The 23,004-nt window shown below is 42.3% G+C and overlaps 1 protein-coding gene across 1 annotated transcript; it reads right to left on the bottom strand.

Annotated features, from left to right (window-relative positions):
- Positions 1-9,466: 9,466 nt before the first annotated feature.
- Positions 9,467-10,055, bottom strand: LOC132367927 (signal peptidase complex catalytic subunit SEC11A-like). The gene is made up of 2 exons (XM_059926529.1): positions 9,600-10,055; positions 9,467-9,556 (listed from the first exon to the last, which is right to left on the bottom strand). The coding sequence occupies exons 1-2, from the start codon at positions 10,053-10,055 to the stop codon at positions 9,467-9,469; spliced, it is 546 nt and encodes a 181-aa protein (XP_059782512.1).
- Positions 10,056-23,004: the final 12,949 nt, after the last annotated feature.

Genomic DNA, 23,004 nt, shown 5'->3' with positions numbered 1-23,004 from the left:
GGTGAGCCTGGAACTCATCTTGGGTCGTAAGAAGTAAAAGAAATTGGCCTCAGATTAGAATTCTGGTTGACTGCCGGTGAGGGGTGTTTCTAAGATTGATGTACAGTTGTGGTACTTAAATGCTCTCCACCCAATCCCTGATGTGGAGAGGGATCAAGTCAACTGGGGAAGAGACCAGGTAGGAGCCACAGGTTGCTCTTGAGAACTTGGGACAGGCTGTACCCAGGCCGTCTCTCTGTGCCGTGGTCTCTGCTGCTGTTATTTGGAAGAAAGTCACAGTCCTTGGATCTGCTCCTAATGAGGTTGGGACTTATTTACAAATCTTTCCAGTAATTGGATGTCATCCTGGAGCCTATGAAATGTGTTAACGTTGCTGCTGCAATTCGTCAGCCCCAAAGACACCACATGGGGGCTGTTGTCATAGCTGGAGTTTAATCATTAATAACAATGAACATAATCAATAATAACTAACATGGGGATATCACTTTGCCATAAAACCAGCCCTTCTCACATATAATATTTCCTTTATCACCTGTAACATCAACCTTAGGTAGGTATCGCTAACAATAGCTCCAGTTTACAAATGAGGAAATTTAGCCTCAAAGAGATGATAGAATCTCTTTGCACAATATCATATAGGTAGTGAAGGACAAAGCAGAGATTTCAGGGCCAGCTCTTTATGACTCCAAAGTGCATTGGATTTTCAATGTATTTACTATTAAAGTATTTTGAAGCTCCATAAGCTAACACCCTTCAGTCCTAGGCCTGGTGCTGCTAAATTCCCTTAGTTCGACTGTCCTTTTACTCAAGTTCAACTGCTCATCTCGGGGTGGGAGAAAAGCACAGTAATATTGTGTACGCAGTGAACAGGCTCCAAGCCACAAGCAGGCCGAGTATCCTGAATCCCTGAATACTCACAGCAACCTCCCAGAAATGCACTTGTCTCTGAGTGGGGCAATTGTGTTTTCTTGTTCATGACTGTATCCCCAGAACAGTACCTGCCACTTGGAAGACATTGGATATGTATTCATTGAATTGAGATGAGCATCTCTATCCCCATTTCTTAAAAAAGGAACCTGAGACTCAGAGGAGCTAGGCAACATGCTTGGGATTACAGAGCCCGTGAGAGACAGAGCAGGAGCTCAGACACAGGCTGCCTGTGGCCACAGATCCCACCCTTTGCCTTTTGCCAAGTGCCAAAGCTGCAGCGTTTCCAGCTACCAACTTTTTCTTTCTCTGACCTAAAGAAAGCTGATGAAATTGCCCTTGCATTGCTCCGCTTAGAAGTCAAAGGTGTGTGCGCATGTGTGTACGTGTCCCCTTAAACACGCTTGCGTGTTTGGGGTGGGGTAGAAAGATTATAAAGGATATAGCAGTCTTTTCTAAACTTCATTTCCTTATAGCCAGGAGAGTTTACATTTCTGGGAATTTATTGCTAGGAACATTTCTAGGAGCCTTGTCATTTTGCCCACATCTAGATAATTCTACTCATCTTTTCATGCTCATTGGGATACTTATCTTAGCGTTAACTAAGGCTATCCCCCCTTAAATTTCCAAGAAATGTCCTTTTCCTACAAACTAGACAATAAGCAAAGTTAATATCTTAGTGTATGTAAGACCCAGCTCTCTAGGATTGTCATGTGAAAAACACAGATTTTTACCATGGTGACGAGTCTTTCATCCTTGGGGGTAAGAGTTGGGGGGTGTACCTTCTCCATCCCAGAGGCTGCAGACAACTATGATTAACTACACAAAAGTGCCAGTTTGGTGATAAAAACTGTACTTAGCATAGACTCTTCTGCTGTAGCAAGAGTCTGGGAGGTGCAGCTCTTGAGGAATTTTTTTTTTTTTAATGGAAGCTTTTGTTAACATCAGATATCTAATTAACTTAGGTTTTAAAACTACTGAGGTGCTATGCCTCAAGAAAGATGGCTATCAAAATAGTTTCAACTAAGATAATTACCCTGAACCTGCAATGGAAGAAAGAATTAAAATTTTCCCTTTTTTTTTTTTTTAAAGAAAAGCCAATGTATCGAATAACGTGAAAGCATTTTGTTGTGGTATCCCTGTCTATGCAGTTGAGGCTAGATCAACTTACTCACCAATATAATTATCATATCCAGAGTTTATCTCGGGAAATTGCCTTCCAGAATAAGGAAAACACAGCATCTGTGCCCACAAGGCTGCTTTGGCTCCCCCCGAGGATGAAAGCTCCAGCCGCTCTGTAGTTATAATCAAACTGGCTCTCCCCCGGCCTCCCCCGGCCCATCCATCACACAGTAATAACAGACTCACTGGCTACTGATCTCCAGAATGGTGTTTAGAATATCAAATGTTTCAACTCTCACCTGTGTGCATGATGACTCCCAAGTGTGTGTCTTCAACCCAGGTCTTCCTCTTCCACTCCCCTAGACTCCAAGTCAAGCTCTTCAGCTGCCTCTTGGGCACCTGGGCTTCCCGCCAGACTCTCCAAGGCAGTAGCTCCAAAACCAAACTCACCATCTTCCCCTCTTTACCTCCCACCATAAATGGACTCCTTTGCTCGGATTCCTTGCCTTCCTAGACTCATTATCCTGACAATCACTCACAACCTTTATTTTAAGGGTTAACATTATTATGTTTTAGTAGACTTTATATTGTAGAACAGTTTTAGATTTCCAAAAAAAAAATGAGACGATAGTACAGAGAGTTCCCTTATAACCCATAGTCAGTTTCCATTATTAACATCTTTTATTAGCATGGTATATTTGTTAAAACTAATAAACTAATACTGGCACATAATTATTAACTAAAGTCCATGTTTTATTCAAATTTCCTTAGTTTTTATATAATATCCTTTTTCTGCCCCAGGACCCCAACCGAGATACCGCATCACCTTTAGTCATTATGTCTCCTTAGTTCCTCTTGACTGTGACAATCCCACAGGCTTTCCTTGTTTTTGATGACTTTGATAATTTAGAGGAGTACTGCTCAAGTATATTCTAGAATATCCTTCTTTTGGAATTTACTGATGTCTTCTCATGACTAAACTGGGAGTGTAAGTTATTAGGAGGAAGACTGCAGAAGTTAAATGCTGATATTAAGAAATTTAAGGCATTGTTTGGACATTGGAGAGGGTTGGTCACCACCTTCATCTGATAGAGAAAAGGCTAATACTAGTTCAGATACTGCACTTATTAAACTGAATCATAATTATTAATTTTCCTCTTTTCTCCTAGTCTCTAAACTCTTTGAGAGTAGAGACTGTGCTTGATTGATACCTATATCCCCAGAATCTAGCGCTGGGCATGAAACTGAGTCAGGGCTTGATGATATTTGAAGCTTTGATTTGTTTCCTCATCTGTAAAGTAAGATAATAGAACTTATTTCATAGGAATTTGATGATTAAATTAAAATATTAAGATACTGGGCACAGGGCCTTGCACAGAGAGTATTAAGCACTGAAATATGCACACGGTACTCACATATGTTAGCTACCATTTTGTCACCATTATTAGGACGTACATGTTATACAATATACACTGGGGACCCAAAGAACTGACTTTGATCCACTCTATATCTAAAGTAGTAAACTTAGTGGTTAGATGGAAACAAGAAGGGCCAAGCTCAGCTTTATACTTCAGAGAATTCTCTTCTGTAAAATTCATGTTGCACTTAGTTCACTTTGACAAGATTCCCTAAAAATGGTCCAGATCCAAAGATGCATAAGGCATGGCTCCTACTCTCAGGACCTTATAAATTGATCGTCAGATAGTAATACAGGGTAGCATTCGGCAAGGAGCCAAGCAGAAACCATGTGGGTATGGGAAGTTCTGAGTAGGGGCTCTGTGTATATGGGCTGTATTGTTGCTAAGGTCTAGGATGTGGGCATTAAATGATGGGTCAGGTTTGGATATTCAAAGAGAAAGGCGGCCAAGTCATGAGCAAGGATCTGGAAAGAATGAGTATACAGAAATTCAGTGCCTGAGAGGAGTCCAACCTGCCAGGCACTTGGATTTATGCGCACAAGAGTAGGAGAGGGCATTGGACAGGACATCAGATAGAGCAAGATAACAGGATGGGGACAGCTTGAAATCTGGCTTAAAGGATAATGGAGAGCCACTTATATTTTTGAGCAAGGGAGTTACAAGATAAAGATGGAATTTTCAGGAGACGGGATGCTTGCAGTGGGCCTGACTAGCCAGAAACAGAAAGACTAGTGGTGGAAAGGCAGTCATTTATCAATTCATTGGTCATATGTGCACTCAAAAAATATTTATGGAATTCCTATCAGACTTGGTATATGAAAGATATAATCCTCGGCCCCTGCCCTCAGTGAACTCACGGACTAGAGGGAGAGAGATTAAAGAAGCTTCTGCTATAATCCAGCCTACATCATAGTAAAATCAGAGAGAAAAGAATGGAATAATATGTGGGAGATGTCAGATAGATAGATAGATAAAGATATACATCTATTATAAAAACAAATGAAAGAAGTCATGGATCAAGAAGTAGGAGGAGAACCTAATACAAGCAAGGTCCAAAAAGACAATAATCAATAATGTCAAACTCTACTGGTACACGGCAGAGAACTTGCCCAGGAATAATAACTAACAACAACAATAACAACAACAGCAATACCACTTTTAAATGGTTACTATGTCCCAGACCTTGAAACAATTCTAAGGTGTTAATATATTTTCTCATTTTTCTTTGTGCCTAACGTAGCATAAGGCAAGAGTAGTTCTCAATAAATGACTCATGTTATAGGCCGAACGAGTGCTCTTAGGAATCTGGATGTTTGGATAGTATAGCTGGTGCTGGAATGTTAGAAATGGGGTTTACAGGTTGATAGAGTAGTAGTTTCTTTTCTCAGGTCGCCCTCTCTGTGTTAAATCGTTAGTTTACTCCTAGTCAGTAAAATCCTATATGATAAGATGCCTTCCCTTTGTCCTATATGAGACTGCATTTCTCACTCATGTGGGGTTGGGTGGAGCCCAGAATGTTCTTCAATCCAACCTCTCTGGCAAATAGAACCTCTGGACCTTTGGGAGATTGGTCATTCCTTTCCTAAAGCACTCGTGTTCTAAAGTACATTACAGAGGAGAGGGCGTTTTCTGAGCATGGGCTGGATTCAGACAGGGAAATTTGGGGGTGGGGCGGAGATAGAAGTGGACTGTATTTCCAAGAAAAGTTGCCAGTGGAAATGTACTTGTTCTTACTTCTCTCTATGGCATCTCAGAACTGCTTTATATTCATCCAGAGACTGACCACAATTTAGAAAACCAGGAGACTTCTGCTGAGTGACTTGCAGTTTGGGGAACCAAGTCTCTCTCATACGCAAGGGGAAACATCATATTAGGAAAGATTGTTACCATTGGTGCTCCTTCAGTTCAGGCTAGGACTGCCTAACTTGCTCTGTAACTGCATGCAATGGCTTCCCACATATGTGTGAGTGTGTGAGTTGCCCACCCAACAAATGTCTCTAGAAAGAGTTTTCAGATGTACAATGGGGTATGTTCTAAAGTTTCAGAATACAGCTGAGAAAAACTAACAAACACATTTATTTAAACACAAATTTTTTTAAAGGAAGAGCAGGAATTCTGATGCTAAAATAAACCTTAGCAAACAACTCCTTTAAGCCAGCAAACCTACCTCCTGCTCAAAGCGTCTCCTCTAATAAAAAGACAGGCCTCCAGCCCCCTCTGAGTCACAGACTCAGTTCTAAACTCTTCTCTCTGCCCTAATGTTCATTCCACATCTGGAAAGCATGGAGCATAACACAGGTATTTATTAAAGTGGAAGATTTCATCCATAGTCACTCATGTAAGGGATCCAGGATTCAAACTTGGTTCTTTCTGCTCTCAATTTCTTCCAATCCGTCTGGTGGCCTTCTATAATCCAACATTGACCCCATGATCAATCAAAGGTCACAGGCAAAATCAGGTTCCTTCAGAAAGCATGGACCAGTCTGGAAGAAAGAAGTGAAACAGTGATTGTGGGAATAAAGGAGTAAGTGATGAGAATCAACATTAGTGGTAGCTTGTTTGGGATAAAGGAAAAAGATAAGTTACTTAGAGTTGTTTTCCTTGTCCTTTCAAAGGCCTTTTTGCTCATCACCCTGAGTTCCCTGTAAGTACATCCTCTTGTTCATGGTATTTTAAAATCATATGTCTACCAAGTGTATGATTTAAGTTTTGCTTTTCAAATATGTATCAGGACATGAGTTTATATAGGAAAGCTGGTCAGGGGCCACGTGTGTGGGGGTAGTAAGAGCAAGCTTGGAGGGATGTTCTGCTCCAGGTCTTGGAATATTTCACTCTCACAAGCAATAAAAGATTTCAATACTGACAGGGCAGGGGGCGGGGAGGATGTATGGATGGGCTGCTGTGGAAGAGATGGCATAGGGAAGGGAATGAAACCCGATGTGGTCGAGAAGAAGCCGGACAGCCCTCAAGCAGCTGCCTTCAGGGCACAGGGGCCCCCTAGAATTTAGCCACCTGGCTCCAGGGAGGATGCCTTGGGGTGAGGTAATGTGCCTTGTTCCGCCTGGGGCTGACTTAATTTACTTTTAATTACATAGCTTCACAAAAATATTGGGTGAATGAAATAGAGTCCCATCAGCAGCAGGTCCTTAAAAATGAGAATCCCGGGCTTCCCTGGTGGCGCAGTGGTTGAGAATCTGCCTGCCAATGCAGGGGACACGGGTTCGAGCCCTGGTCTGGGGAGATCCCACATGCCGCGGAGCACCTGGGCCCGTGGGCCACAACTACTGAGCCTGCGCGTCTGGAGCCTGTGCTCTGCAACAAGAGAGGCCGCGACAGTGAGAGGCCCGTGCACCACGGTGAAGACTGGCCCCCGCTTGCCACAACTAGAGAAAGCCCTCGCACAGAAACGAAGACCCAACACAGCCAAAAATAAATAAATAAATAAATTTATAAAAAAAAAAAAAATGAGAATCCCAAATCCTTTTAACCTGGTTGGTAGTAACTTGCGGATTGCTATAACTCCTCATATCATCACACACATATACATACACGCACATATACATACACACACATTTTCCTGAACCTCACTCCTCTCTCTAAAATTTATCGTTCCTGAAATCTTAGCAGATTCCTCAGCAATTGACTTGGGATCGATGGGAAGGAAAATAGGGCCACAACACAGTAATTCAATTTGACAAAATTCAGTGTTTATTCAATTGAACTCAAATGTTTATTTAGTACCCTACTGGGCCCTGGGTTAGTGAACCTGACAGCGTTTCTTCCCTCAAAGAGTCACAGCCAGATGGACAGCTTTCCAGGCTTAGATTCACCCTTGGGAGCTTATGAAAATACAGATTCCTCAGCTTCATCCTGGCTTTCTGAATTAGAATATCTAGGGTGGTGGGACCCAGGAATCTATATTTTAAAAAGCCATCACAGGTGAAGGTGACTTTTATGCACTATAAACTTTGAGACCATCTGCCTTAGACTCTTAACTTACCATTTTGATTTCAGACCTCAAGCACAGAGAACACTCTGGTGGCCCACCTGGTGATGGTGAGGGACAGATTTCCTGAGCCTCTAACATGCAGGAAAATGCAGCTGACTTCACCTGGGACACCAGAACTAAAAGACACCCAGCCCAAAGTTCCTCTTGGCCCACATGTCACAGGAACAACCTACAAAGAAAAAGACACAACTGTGACTTGAGGAGCAAGATGGAACGTGTGCCCAGGATCCAAGTTCAGATGTACCCATTGGAGACTGACGCTACCTCTTCTAACCCCTACCTCAGAACTACCTTTTGAAGTGGGTATTTTAACTATCTGTATTTAACAGAATGAGGATGCCAGCTTAGCAATATTGAGTGTCCTGCTGGTGCTACAGGAATTTTAATTCACTTTCCCTAAATCCAATCCGAAGTTGTTAGATGCTTCCAACTTCGGAAGACCTTTTCTAAGAGGTTCATATCCAAGAGTACAATGTTTCAACAGGAACTTGGGCAGAAGTAAATGAAGCCCAGCCACTGGGAAGCAGCTACGATGTTATAGGACATTGATCTAAGCCTTAGATTATAGGCCTGGCTCTGCTGTTTACTAACTAGTGGCCTCAGACATGTTACCACTGTTCATGCAGTTCCCTAAGCCAGACTCCCAGGGGTCATCCACATCCCTCTCACTCACCCTCCACATGTAATCCATTCTTACTGGTTCTGCCTTCTAAGTATCTTCGAATTTGTATACCTATTTCCATCTTCACTGCTATCACTTTAGACCTGAACTATTGCAAGAACTCTTAACTGATCACTCCCCTTCCATTCATCCTCTCCCAATCCATTTTCTCCACAACAGCCTAAGTCATAGCACATCAATCCTTGACTTAAAAACCCTTTAAAAAAAAAAACAAAACCAAAAACCCTTCAACCACTTCCATTTATCTTAGGATAAAACTAAATCTCCTATCATGGTCTAGGCCTCTGCAGACTCATCCTGACTCACTTTCTGCCTTGCTTTCTAGGCTCCAGGCACGCTGGTGTTTCTGTCTTTCAAGCACTCCATGCTCCCTTCCTCCCAGAAGCCTCCATGTACTTTGGTCCTTCCCAGGGGAGTACTTTTCACATCCTCATTCACCCACTTAACTCATTCTTCAGATCCCGGTTCATTATCATTGCACTCAGGAACCCTCCTCATTCCTCCTCCCCCCTCCTCCCACCACTAAATCAGTTCCTCATTCACCCACTTAACTCATTCTTCAGATCCCGGTTCATTATCATTGCACTCAGGAACCCTCCTCATTCCTCCTCCCCCCTCCTCCCACCACTAAATCAGTTCCTCATTCACCCACTTAACTCATTCTTCAGATCCCGATTCATTATCATTGCACTCAGGAACCCTCCTCATTCCTCCTCCCCCCTCCTCCCACCACTAAATCAGTTCCTCCTGTTATATGTTCTCATGGCTCCCTGCACTCACCACAGTTTGCAATTATACATCCTTTGGTGATTTTCTGTCTCACCCACTAGAGTGTGAGCTACATTAGGGTGGAGACTATGTCTGTTTCTCCACCATCATCTTATTCCCAGCACCTCAGTACAGAGCCTGGAAGGTAGTAAAAACAATAATAATGATGCTGATGCTAGTGGCTATATTACTGATGCCTAACATGTGCCGTCTTGCTCCTAAGTATCGATACTTGACTCGAGTTAGTTCTCTTAAACCTTGAAAAACCCTATGAATTTATAGGCACTCCACTGAGATCTTTTTTTTTTTTTTTTTTGGCTCAACCTTTTAATAGAAAAAATTCACTGATGTACAAGAATGCGAAAGTGTGACAATGACAACATATGGAATTCTGTGATTGAAAGTCCCCTCGAGTGCACGCTGTGGTGCACATACACCCGCCCACACGTACTCTGGCATGGAAACATAAACTTAATGCAAACCAGTGCTACCAAGAAGCGCCAACATGTGTTCTCCATTCCACCAACCACAGATCTATATCTACTCCAAACATTCAGGAACAAAAAGTACAGCATCTTCCAGGAACAGCAAGGCAGTCTTCTTACTCACAATGGACCAGCAAAAAGAGTACTGCACACTTAAATTTAGGATCGTCATTCATGAGGATCGTCACAATCCCAACGTAAGGAACAAATCCCCTCGCTCTCCTCACAACATCGTTCTTCTCTAGCCAGTGTTGTCCTTGTTTATACAGGCCTCGGTCATCAACCACACTGTTATCTCCTTTGGTCAGAAACTTCATACGTCCATTTTGCTTTTCATGAATCTTCAAGACTCGGTGAACTATAGGAACCTCTCTTCCTTCTATCCTAAAAACAACAATTTCTTCCACTCCTACGGGATGATCTTCAACTCGATTTGCTAGAAAGAGAAAATCTCCTCTATGGAATGCACGTTCCATGCTGCCACTGAGCACCGCCACAGCTGGACTTTCACTTCCAGTTCTAACCGTTAACCCCTTCCGGAGCATTAGTGCCGAGGAGACAATCTTTCCAAAATTTAAGACTAGATAATAGAGCTGCTGCTTGTTCATCCACTGCACATCGTCCAAAAAATCGAGAGATACCATGGCGGGGCCGGCGAGGGGACACGGGCAGAAGAGAGGGCGAGATGTGACCCGCGGGAGGAACGGCTGGCACACGGGCCAGGCTCACACTAGACAGGACCCCCTCCGCGGAGATCTTGATGAATGAATACAGTCATTTCTCTGCGCCTCATTTTTCTTATTGACAAAACGGAGAAAGTAGTATGTGAGTGAATCACAACCAAAGTTGCAATACTTTATATTTTCTCTAATTATTTACAAATGAAAGAATTGAGCCTTTAAAAAGTTTTCCATGGGTTTTATTTTTTTTCCCATGGGTTTTAAAAACATACGTGTGTGTAGGCACATTATGCTTATACCCTTCACCTTATACAATGTTTCTAATACAATGTTTCTCAACCTTTAAATTAAATTATTGCCACCACCCCATCCCCTGCAAAGAGAAAACATAACTTAAAATGTAAATTATCCCTAACGAGAGAAATTAATAAGATTTCTTTGGGTAGGGTGGAGCTTTGGAGGGCCACACACCATTGTAATTGCTAAGGGTTTTTTTCATATTCTAAGAATTAATTTTTATCCCCTTGGTAGTAATATCACTGCTCCTTTCTTTGAGAATGAATGTTCTAAAAGGAAGAAAGAAAGGAAGGGAGAGAAGGAAAGAAGGAGGGAAGGAAGAAGAGGGGGGAGAGGAGGAGTGAACTGGGGCAGCTGCAGTGACCTCATGATGGAAGATGGAAGTTCAGAAAGCAGATAAAGCTGAGCCGGCAGCTTTCAGCACTGTGGTCAGACCCCCTGTGCCCCTGCACGCTCCCCTCTGCCCCTCCTTGAGTGAATGCCCCCTTCCTTCCACATTCCTCCCAACTCTCCCTTCTTAATGGCCACTCTGAAACACGCCAGGTGAGGCTCGGTGTCGTGGGGATATGAGTGCAAGCAGCCAGGTGCAGCTGCTGTCCTCAGGGGAATACAACTTGGCGATGACGGCAGCCCATAGAGAGAAGAGTTGGGAAGAGTTAATGCCATTTGGGGGAATCAAGAAAGGCTTTAGAAAGTAAGATAGCCTTTGCGGTTGGGCTGGAAGGAGGGGCAGGATTTTGATAGACAGTGATAGGAGGGGTGAGGGTGAGGAAGAGAAAAATAAAGGCTTCAAGGGCAGAGGATACCGCCTGGGAGAAGACCAGGTGTAAGAAGTGTGGTGTGATGGTGTGGCATGAAGGGAGGGAGCGGGAACTAAGACTAGACCTATTTTGGAGAATCTTGAATGACAGGCTTAGAAGTTTGCTAGGAACCATTGAAGGTGTCAGCAGTGGAATGACATCAGAAGATATATGCTTTAGAAACCTTAAGGTGGCAGCTGCGTGGAAGATGAAGCAGAAGCAGAGAGGAGGAACCCAGTGAACAGGATTTTCCCATGGACCAGGCCAGGGTTTCTCAACCACAACACTTTTGACTTCGGGGGCTCAGTGTTGTAGGGGGCTGTCCTATACATTACAGGATGTTTAGCAGTGTCCCTGGTCTCTACCCACTAGGTGCCAGTTGTGACAAACAAAAGTGTCTCTGGACATTGCCAACTGTTCCCTTGGTGGGGGGGGGGGGGTGGCAAAATTGCCCATCTGAGAACCACTGATCTAAGCAAGGACCAATAAGGGACTGACCTGGGGAAGCCACAAAGGAAAAGGAGGGTGGCAACTAGGCAGCTGATGTTTCCAACTCTACAAACGTCATAATGAAGGCAAACGTGGAGTCCAAGGGAATTTTCATGTTTCAAGCATGAATGATTGGAAAAAGAGCAGTAAAATTTTCTGAGAAGGAACATTTTAGAAGGGGTGAATAAGGAATTTCATTTTTAAGTGTTTTGTTAGATGTTTCTAGACACACATGGAGGTAGAGATATCCTGTAGGTTATTAATAGGTGCACAGTCAAGTTCTCTTGAACTAATGAATAAGCAAATCAATGGTATGTATCAAAAGAGAGGTTGGAAGCTAAAGATAGGACCATGTGAATGGAGGAAACCACTATAATAAAATTTAGAAAAATATTAGACAAGAACTGAGTTTAGAACTTTACATAATGTTTTCTGCAAGGGGGAGTAGCCAGGTATAAGCAAAGTTTCTTTTCCATGGTGTAACCCTAATGGTATACAGAACCATATAGAACAAACTGATATTCTTAGGAGTGTAGGAACTTGGCTCAAAGCTCCCTCAAAAAGCACCAGATTTCATTGCAGTTTCAGTTCCATCTTTAAAAATTCTTTTGAAAATATGTATTCCAGCCCATATTATGAGCTAGTTTGTTCTACCATGAGAATATTTTAAAATATCTACTTCCTCCCCATAATGTTTAGGTAGTGTGTAGTGTGGATGGTCTAGTAGATTCCCCATGACTGCTAACAGTTTTACGTGTGCTCTCATCCAGGGGTACCCATACCCAAGTTTGAGATACAGGAGGACAGAAAGTGATACAAAATTGGGAGTTTGACAAATCCAAATGCAATTTCTTATCCTGCCACTTACTAGCTGTGTGACCTTAAGCAGGTATCTTGACCTCTCTGAGCCTTGGTTTCTCAACAGTAAAATGGGGCTACTGCTCCCAATCTCCATTATAAAGGTCAAATGAGATAAAATATATAAAGTGCATTGTAGATGTTTAATAGATAGCAGCTCATTTATTATTTGGATGAGGAAGAAAGAAAGGGGGTCGTATAGAGGCGGAGAAGTGGTGGTTGAGATACTAGGAATACAACTTTGGTATTTTAATATCCTGAAACCTTAAGTTGGCATTCCCAGAGTGAAATGATTTTGAAACAATTATCAACTGGCTCAAAAAAGGTAAAAGCATGTGAGAAAAATCTTTGCAATTGACATTTGAATTTCTTAATTATGGCCTGAGAAAGTGGTGTGAAGGGGACCTGCTGATGGTGTACTCCAATTAACTAGCAAGTGGAACGTGAACAAGAGGTAGAATAAAACCTAGAACATTCTTCCCACACCTGTGATACATGGTATGGGAGATCCGAGACTGGAAAAAGTCATGAAAGTGAACTTACAACCGACCACCCAAAGCTTGGAAAGATCTCTAAGAAAAGAGCTAATGTCAGTAGAACCTGAATGGAAAATCCATACCTAGGACAGAATATTGGTTGTGGTCATGTGCCTTGCATTTTTTAGAAACATTAGAAAATCATTCATTACAAATTCCTTGCACTGTTTTACACACACACCCCCCATGGTCTTTATAAGCATAAGCAAATGCTATGTTTAAACCAAATTGGACAAAACACATGCTATTCGTTTCTCACCTACACTAATGGAACAGCCTCTTAACTAGTCTCGTTGCCTCTTCTTATGCCTCTACTTCCCTCATAATCCATTATCTCTACAATAGACTTTTCTAAATGTGTAAATCAAACCATATCAAAGTTTGGCCAAACAAAATCAGAACTGTTGTAAGTGAAGCAGGGACTTCAAGAATTTATGTAGTCCCATCTCTGCCCTTGCAGTTGACACAAAGGCAGCTTTGGGGAACTTTAGGGCTCCTTGGAAAGAAGACCCAAAATTACTAGGCTGGAAGTTCTGTAAAGGGCTCTTTGACCAAGAGACTCCAAGTGCGAAGGTATGAGTAGCTCTCAGCCTGGTGAGCAACGGGCTATCCACTGGTTAGGAACCTCCTTACATGGTCATGAAGAATATAACATCCCTGGATTATAGGTAGGAATGCTTAGGATCTTCCATAATTACAGTTTGAACCCAATTCCTTCCAGGGTAGGCCATTGGCTGCTTAGGGGCGCACCCATTTGACTGATTTGCCCAGATCCTGGTTGTTTTACCTAAGGCGTGTCTGGGTTACTAAGTTTGGCCACATGCTTAGCTTGCCCCAAGCAGCTGCTCTTCCTCTCCTTCCACGTGTAGCATCAGACACACCTTGCTCACCTGCAGGAGATAGGGGCCACGATGCCCTGCAGTCCCTCTGCATCTCCCGTCTGGACCACTGCAAGTACTTCCTAAATAGTGTCTCTACTAATTTTTCCCCTTCTCCTGTCCACCCTTTGTTTCTTTGTAATATTCTGAATCTCCAAGACAAAAAAATACCCACCACATCCCAAAGTTAGTACATAATGGAATTTTTTCTCCTTAAAATGACTCCTATAACTTGTGTTTCACACACACTTTTTAAAAGTTCTGCCCTAAACAATCCTAACCACAATCCTTTTAACATATTTAATCTATGTGACAGTCCTTCAATGTACTGGAATCCTCCAACATCATAGCTCACATCCTTTTCTAATGTGGCAAAATCAGTGGAGTCCCCAGGCTGGTAAAATATCTCTAAGTCTAAAAACATTTGCGGCTATCTACAAGCATGTTTTATGTAGATAAAAATCACAATATACTGAAGCACAAAAACAACCAAGTCAATGACAGAGAGATTTTGCTATGATCACTGTATCAATAGCAGCTACTATATTTTTAGACATTGTGATCAAGAGTTGAAATAAAGCTAATATCCAGTCTTCCAGGTGCTTAGTAGAAAAAATATATAATTTCTTTAAAACCAGCAAGGGATACTGGGAGCAAATCACCTTCAGCCACTTTTCCTCTAAACTCTCCGATGTTGTCCTCAGATGTTTTACCATGAGGGCAATGGGGATGTAGATAAGGGTCTGTGAAATCCTCAGGTGAAGAGAGGTAAGGGAAGTTTATGAAAAGACAACTGATGAAATATCAGTTGATACTGATATTTGCTTCTCGGATCATTTCCATGCATCAGCTGTAGAGAGAGATAATGGTAATTCCCATGCTTGCGTGTCTAAATACCAAAAGAACTCATCCCCTCTAACCAATTACAGGAATGACAGAATGATAATAATCCACCAAACACGTTAACACATTCTCCTATGACCTCAGCATGTTTTTCAAACCTGTTGTGAAAGAACAGTGACAGACAGGCAGGAGAAAAATGCATTGACCTCACTCTGTGCCTGGGCTGAGGCACAGGCACTACCAAGAAGATAGCAGCCTTTTCCTAACAAGGCCTGAAGCCACAGCAGTGTCTAAGAGGCTCTGTCCCCAGAGCCCTTGCAACATCTGGTTGGAGTCAGAGGGTGGGGTAGCTGAGCCTTTGCTGACCACCCTGGTTGCTGGAGAAATGGCCCCAGACACGCCTTAGGCAAACATGCTTAGCTTGCCCCAAGCAGCTGCTCTTCCTCTCCTTCCACGTGTAGCATCAGACACACCTTGCTCACCTGCAGGAGATAGGGGCCACGATGCCCTGCAGTCCCTCTGCATCTCCCGTCTGGACCACTGCAAGTACTTCCTAAATAGTGTCTCTACTAATTTTTCCCCTTCTCCTGTCCACCCTTTGCATGAAGGATGTGGCATTTGTAAAGCAAGTTTAGAATGTGTAATTCACTGGCTTAAAAGTCTCCACTTGCTCTCATTGGGTGGAAAACTCATTCTCCTTAACCTTCAGTAGAAGAAACCTTGCATCCTGGCCCCCGCATCTCTCTCCAGTTTTACCTCCCATCCCTTCTCTGCTACTTGCAATGTGCCAGCCACACTGAATTTCACAGTTTCTGAGACAAAGAGGCCCTTTCACAACTCAGTGGCTTTGCACAGAGCTATTCTCTTTACCTTTCATGCTCCCACAACTTCTCCCTTGGGGGAATCCCCCTCTTCCTTCAAGATCCAAGCTCATATGTTATTTCCACAGTAAAGCCTTCACTGAATTTCCCTTCCTCCACCAAGGACAAAGGGAATAATTCCCTATGTTCCTATCACTTTCCACACAGCGCTATGAGGGAGGCAGTGTAGCATAGTGACTAACAGCGTGCACTCCATAGTAGATTAACCGGCTCTACACATGCTCATTCTCTGACCTTGGACAAATTACCTAATCTATGCCTCAATTTCTTCAGCTGCAAAACAAAGGGAATAATAGTAAGTACTACATAGGATTGCTGTGAGGAGTAAATGTGTTAAGCTCTTAAAACGTTCAGAAGAGTACCCCAATCACAATAAGTGCTCAGTAAGTATTAGCTATTAATTATTATGTCCACTAAAATTTTAATACTGTCATCATCTGTTTAGGTGTCTCTCTCTCCCTGTCTAGAGAACAGGATGGGGACTATTTCTTATTCATGCTTTTATTCTTCGTGCCTAAGAGTTCTAGGCACTAGCCTCTCAATAAATGTTTATTGAATAAGTTGATTATTTTCTAGGCGGTAAAATATCCTCATGACTCCAAAGAAACTTACTTTCTTTCTTTCTTTCATTCTATGGAAAGAAAACGTTATGTAAATCCATAAAACACTATCCTGAACAGAGATGCTTGAAGTTAATCTTATGAGTCCCTCTGTGAAGTAGGGGTCTAGAAGCCTGATCAGTCTTTTTTCTACTAGGGCTGTGTGTCTTTGGACAAGTCACCTTCATTCATTTACTCAGTATATTCTTGCTGAATATCAGTCATGTGCCAGGCACTATTCTAGGGGTTGGGGAGAAAGCACTGCACAAGATAGGCAAGGTTTCTATTCTCATAGACCTTGATTAGAGGGAGAAAGTGCATTCAACAATGAATAAGAGAAAGAAAAAAGAAAAGTTGGAGAGTTGTAAGTTCTATGATTGAAACGAAACAAGAAAACATGTTAGAAAGTGTCTGGGAAGGCTACAGTTGAAAAGTAAGTCAAGGAAGGCTTCTCCGAAGGTCAACAATAACATTTAGACTTGAGCTTGAGACTTAGGGGAAGAACATCCCAGGTATAAGGGGCAGCTACTATAAGGGTTCAATGTGAAACTGAGCTTGGAGTGCTCCAGGTATCAGAAGAAAGCCTTTGTGCCTGGAACTTGGGAAGTGAGGATAAGAGTTGTACCACCTGAGGTAATTGAGGAAGGCAGGGACCCTATAGGCCAGAGGAAAGAATGAGGACTTTATACTAAGTGCAGCCGGTGGTTATTGACAGGTATTGAGCAGGAGAGGAATATGGTTTGATTTACACTTTTAGAAAATTCTATTGTAGAGATAATGGATTATGAGGGAAGTAGAGGCATGAGAAGAGGCAATGAGACTAGTTAAATGGCTGTTCCATTAGTGTAGGTGAGAAACGAATAGCATAAGTTCAGATGGCGTCTGTGGAGAAGGATTTGATGAACCAGAGTCCTGATACTGATCAACTGAATGTAGGAGCAAGAGAAGGAGAAGAATCCAGGATGGCTACTAAGTTTTTGTCCAGAGTATTTGAGGCAATCCTGTTGGCCACACATTCCACAGCCAGGAATACTACTCTAGTCCATATACAAGGTGACATGGGAGGCTGCAGTTACTGGATAGGACAGATGGACAAGGTATACACTGGAGGTGAGAGATTCAAGAGGTCTTCAAAATGTTAAGTTTGAGATGCCCAGCATATACCTGAGTGCAAAAGACCAAAAGTTGGATGTACAATGCTTGAGTCCAGTGGGAGAGGTCTGGACTGCAGATATGCAAGTAGGCATCAGTGGCATTCAGACAGCATTTAAAGCAACAGGAGTAGGTGTGATCACCCAGGAAGCACATGCAGTTGAAGAAGAGATATAGTCCCCGAGCAGAGCCCTGGAAAGAACAGCATTTGGAAATGAAGTATTGGAGGCCCACAAAAGAGACCAAGAGGTAGCAGCCAGTAACAAAGGACAAATTCTAGAAGAGTGTGTTGTCATGGAAGCCAAGAGAAAAAAGCATTTCGAAATGGAGGGAGTGGTAAACTGGGTCAAATGCTGCCAAGAGGTCAACTGGGAAGAGGATCAGATTTGGCAAAACGGAAGTCTTTGGTGACCTTGAAGCGATCAGTTTCACTGTTCATCTCTTGGACCCAGTTTGTCTATGTCAAAAAAAAAAAGAAATTGTATTCAAGCATTTTTTAAGCAGAATTACTCCTTTTCTTAAAATAAATCATTAAAAGGATCCTAAGATATGAAAGAGAACAAAATCAGAACTGTTGTAGGTGAAGCAGGGACTTCAAGAATTTATGTAGTCCCATCTCTGCCTTCGCAGTTGACACAAAGGCAGCTTTGGGGAACTTTAGGGCTCCTTGGAAAGAAGACCCAAAATTACTAGGCTGGAAGTTCTGTAAAGGGCTCTTTGACCAAGAGACTCCAAGTGCGATGGTATGAGTAGCTCTCAGCTTGGTGAGCAACGGGCTATCCACTGGTTAGGAACCTCCTTACATGGTCATGAAGACTATAACATCCCTGGATTATAGGTAGGAATGCTTAGGATCTTCCATAATCACAGTTTGAACCCAATTCCTTCCAGGGTAGGCCATTGGCTGCTAAGGGGTGCACCCATTTGACTGGTTTGCCCAGATCCTGCCACTCGGCCACACCTCCAGAAAGCATCTAAAGCCCTTCCTTTGTTGCAAAATGATTCAGTGTCATTTCCATAAAATGTGGGGACCTGAGCATGTGTTCACACACGCAGTCTCTGTATTCTGGGAGTTTTAAAGGGAGACATCCTTTAAGGGAACAGGCCTGCCAGAATAAATTCTTGGTTGTCTTAAAGGAACCACCAAGCATAACATAGCTTGCATAGTCCGTGTTCTCTCAAAAGTGAGCTATAGTGTTGCTCTGTTGGGAAAAGGATGTTTAAGCAAGGTTAGTGGGAGTAGAGGAATATAAGATAATGTGAAGGATCTTTACAAAGTATCCTAAATAAACTGACAGAATGAGATAAATTCTTAATTCACAGGGTGCCCACTTTGCGTCAGGTGCTCTACTAGGCCTGGGAAAAGGGTGGGATAGATGTAAAAAGGGAATTTCTTGGGGATGTACCTTTTGCTTATCTGAACTGAGTCATCTTCCTTCAATTAGTTCCAAGACAGCTTACAATCAGGCTGTTCATTAGAATTTCAGGGTTTTCGCAAGCAGCGCATTCATTCAGATTGCCAAAACATGAGACCCAAAGTGCCTACATCACAATGGTAAAACAACCACCCCTGACATCTATCTGCACAGACAGACACTCAGTTTACAAAACTTTCTTATACGTTATGAGGTAGAACATTCCTTTAACCTTTGGTTTGCATAGCCTTTATGTTTTCCTCTCATTTTCTCGTTAAACTGTGTTGGCTGTTACCCCGTTAGCCGTTTTAGGGTTGTTCTGTTGTGGTGGTTTGTTTCTCAGCTTGCCTCAGAAACAAAGGCCAGACATAGGAAAACATCATTGTGGGGTAGGTACAAGGGTGACTATTCCAGAAGTCTTTGCAAAATCACTGATACCCACCAACTACTGGCTGATGTTTAGCCTAAAGGAAAGCTAGGGCAGTCAGGGAAGCTTTTAATGAGGAAGCAATAGAGGTGAACAAATACTTTGATCTAGATAGCAAATGTCAAGGAATCTACATTGGGAAAGACCCTTGGAGTGTTAACTATCTGACCTTCTCACATTATCACCCACCCTGAGGAGCCCAAAACTTAAGCCAGACCATATGCCCCAGGCTAGCCCATCAGCATGGTCACATCCTCAGAGCAAGTGAAGCTGGGTGATCGAATTTGGGGAGGAGGAAACCCTACTGAACCTTTCTGGGAGCCTGAAGAGTGGGCAGAGGTGACAGGCTTATAAGTGTGACGCATTTGCTCCCTTTATCTTTGCTTTGAGCTCACAGACAGCTCCCATCTGTGAGACACCTTCCTTACAATTTATACTTAATGGTTATAGAAATACTGTTATCTCACAACCACCCTACAGAGGGTGTATATATTAATATTCTTGTTTTACAGAGGTGGCACGGAGAAGTCAAGTTATGTGAACCAGGTCAGAGAGCACGTAACAGAAACTGGATATTTACCTGTTTCTAAATCCTGTGGTCCTAACTGCCCCACCATCTGGGCATACATGAAGCAGGAGCAAGACTAAGACTCGAACCCAGGTCTCTTTTCCTAAAGGACTAAAGCAATCACCTGACATCCTTTTGCCATGTGTTTAGATCTTGGGTTCATGCCTGGAGTTTTGATGTTTGAGTACCTCCCCCCTCTTCTTTCATCTTTTACAGATTTTGTTGTGGAGATGTTCCTCTTGGAAAGTATCTTGTTTGGCAAGTTCCCATGGCCACTGGGGTTTCAACTTGAAGGGAAGCACTAGGAAAATATTTTTGATGACTCTGGAATAGAGGGAAAGTATACCATTCTGGCTGGATTCCACCCAGAAAGCCCTCCCCAGGTTTTGTGGGAGCCAGGGCAACTGGGCAGGGGTGGTGCATAGAGTCCCCTCCCTGGGGTGGAAGGTGAAATGCCATGTGTTCGTCTGAGGTTACCTCTGCTCATTTGTAGCCTGAGATTAATGGACCACAGATCCTAATGCAGTGGTGATAGAGATCACACCCAAATTTGCATCTTAATCCTTGGAGTTGAGCAAACATCAAAAGGCTCAGCAGGTTGGTTCAGATGATTATGATAATGATTAATAGCAGGCTTGTTTATGGAGCTTCCATCTCCAGAGCTTGTCATTGCCTTTATGCAGGAGACACTGTTGCATGAGGATAAAAACAACCTTGAGAACTGAATGAGTTTCCCCCAATAAATCAAGCTCTCCCTAAGCTTTCATTCCAGCCGTCCTCCTGAACACCTCTGTAATGTAATCTCCTCTACTCCACTGATTCAAAAGCCATTTTGTCCATGTAAGTGGATATAATGGGAACATTTCATAGACTAATGGATTATATAAATTTCAAATCCATATTATGTCAACGCTAGCTGTATCTGCCTCTCCCTGTAGATCCAGAAAGCTCAGAAGATAAGACCATTTATGATGACTCATCTTTTTATTGGTGACACTTAGCCCGGTGTCCCAAACATAGTAGATGCTCAAGTAAATGTTGGCCATATTGTTAAACTTATAATGTCATAACTATGAGAGTTTTCTATCAGGCACAGCTCCTTTACTTTACAGAGTAGGAAACTGAAGTCCAGAGAGTGGACATGAATTATCCAGGGTCACTGAGTTAGTGACTGGAGCAGACCTGAATCTAGAAACATTGTCACTTGACTAACCTCCCACTTCTCTTTCCATACTATATATTAAAGCCCGGAAATGACAGGCCAATCTGAGATCCCAGCCTCTCAGAAAATCTGCTTTCAGAAAGGTCTGTATGATGTGACCCAGTGTAACCTTGTTGTCAAATCTCTAAGCCTCTCTGATAACCTCCCAAGGAAAAGCTCAACAGTACTGGAACATTCCTAGGATGGAATTATACTAGTCAGGTTTTTAAACTTGAGTCAGAAGGAACAAGAACATATTTTCCTCATATTCCAACTCACTTTGAATTGAAATAGAGAAAAATCAAATGAAAGTTCATAGTTTTTTTTAACATTGCCTAGGAATAGAAGTGGTTCTAAATAAGGACAGATATTAGCATTGCTTATGATGTTAGGAAGTAATGAAAGCACCAGTAATTATTGCCTTTGTTCATTTGGTAACAAAAGGAAAATCTCAAGTGAAAAAAAAAAAAAAAAAAAAGATTTCTGGGCAATTATTTACTCATTCGAAGAGCTTAAAGAAATGAACTCTTATCCTTCCAACCTGATCAAACCAAAAACATCTCCAATTGTTCCTAACATCAGAGACGCAAAAAACTACCAAGTTTTACTTTGGAAGTCCCAAGCCTTGAAAACTAGTCAGATGGTCCACATCTCTGTCTCAAATCATTAGGCCTGTGCTGGGGGCTAATATCTTGGTCATTGACCTCAAGCTCAGAATGATTATTCTTGTAGATAGATGGCTTTGTGCACAACAATATACTTTCTCTCCAGCCTCTCTCTTGCAATCTAGCAAAGGAACAACATGGTGAGGCTGACTGGATGAAGAGAAGATCAGGCTTATCATGTATTCGGCCTTCTTAGCCACAGAACCTCCCCAGCCAAGGATCCACAGCAGGTCTCCTTTCTAAACGTCGCTGTGTAGCGGTTAAGGTGGTAAGCAGAGTGGCTCAGGACCGGTGGTAAACATATTGGCTGGTTCAAACATGTCTCATTTGGGTTCTAGTGGAAGGAAGGCAATGACACGTACCTGCTGTTCTGCAGTTCTTATGGGCCGTGTCTCCATCAGGCCCATGGTTGACTTATTTGATGAAAATAAATAAATTAGTGATTCGATGAGATACTGAATGATTTACTTAAATGATTTATTTGATTTTTAAAATGTAATTATATTGTTAATGGTCTTAAGGAACTCTAACCGGAGGTTCTGTTTTACCCGTGTTCAAATTCTACTGTGTCACTACACATGTTAGTGGTTAGGTGTCTCTCACCTTGGGAATTCTATGATTCTACACTGTTGCTCAAAGTGCTGGAGCTTGCAATTCTTTTGTTTACACACTGCTGAGATTCTTATATAATGTGCTTTGCCTGCCATGACTTCATGAAAGAGAGACCTTCAAGAAAAAAGAATTGCTGTCTAGCAGAGAACAGAGAGAAAGTTTTCAGTGTGTATTAGGGAAATGTGTGAATGAGAGAAGAAAGTGAGAAAAGAATCATTTCAAACAGAGAAAAAACAAGACATGTCATTTCCAAAGTTGTGTCGTTTCTCACTTGAGCACTCAAAATATTCAATGAACTGTTAATACGGTAGCTAACTATTTCCGATTTTTAGAGGCTCATTTATTTCACATAAATATCTGAAGGAAATAAATTAATAAATACTGTAATTATCTTCCTTCGTTCTCATCAGAAGAGAGAGCAGCATGTTACTGCAAGAGTCCAGGTGTAGGGGTCAGACTTGGGTTCCAGCCCTTGATCCACTCTCTGGGTGATCTTGGCTAATTCTTCAAGCTCTCTGATTAAAGGAGGCATGTCTCTCTGACATGGAGGCATGTCTTCATTTTTAAAATGGAACAGTAGTTTCTCCACTGTAAGTGTTATTTTGAAAATTAGCTTAAAAAATGTTAAGAGCATGGAACATCAGGAGTATGTAATGTCTCTTTCCACTCCTCCTGAAATCTTTGGTTTCATG

Source organism: Balaenoptera ricei, chromosome 6, assembly GCF_028023285.1.
Source record: "Balaenoptera ricei isolate mBalRic1 chromosome 6, mBalRic1.hap2, whole genome shotgun sequence".
NCBI classification, from domain to species: Eukaryota; Metazoa; Chordata; class Mammalia; order Artiodactyla; family Balaenopteridae; genus Balaenoptera; species Balaenoptera ricei.
This window is presented reverse-complemented; position numbering and strand designations above follow the sequence as displayed.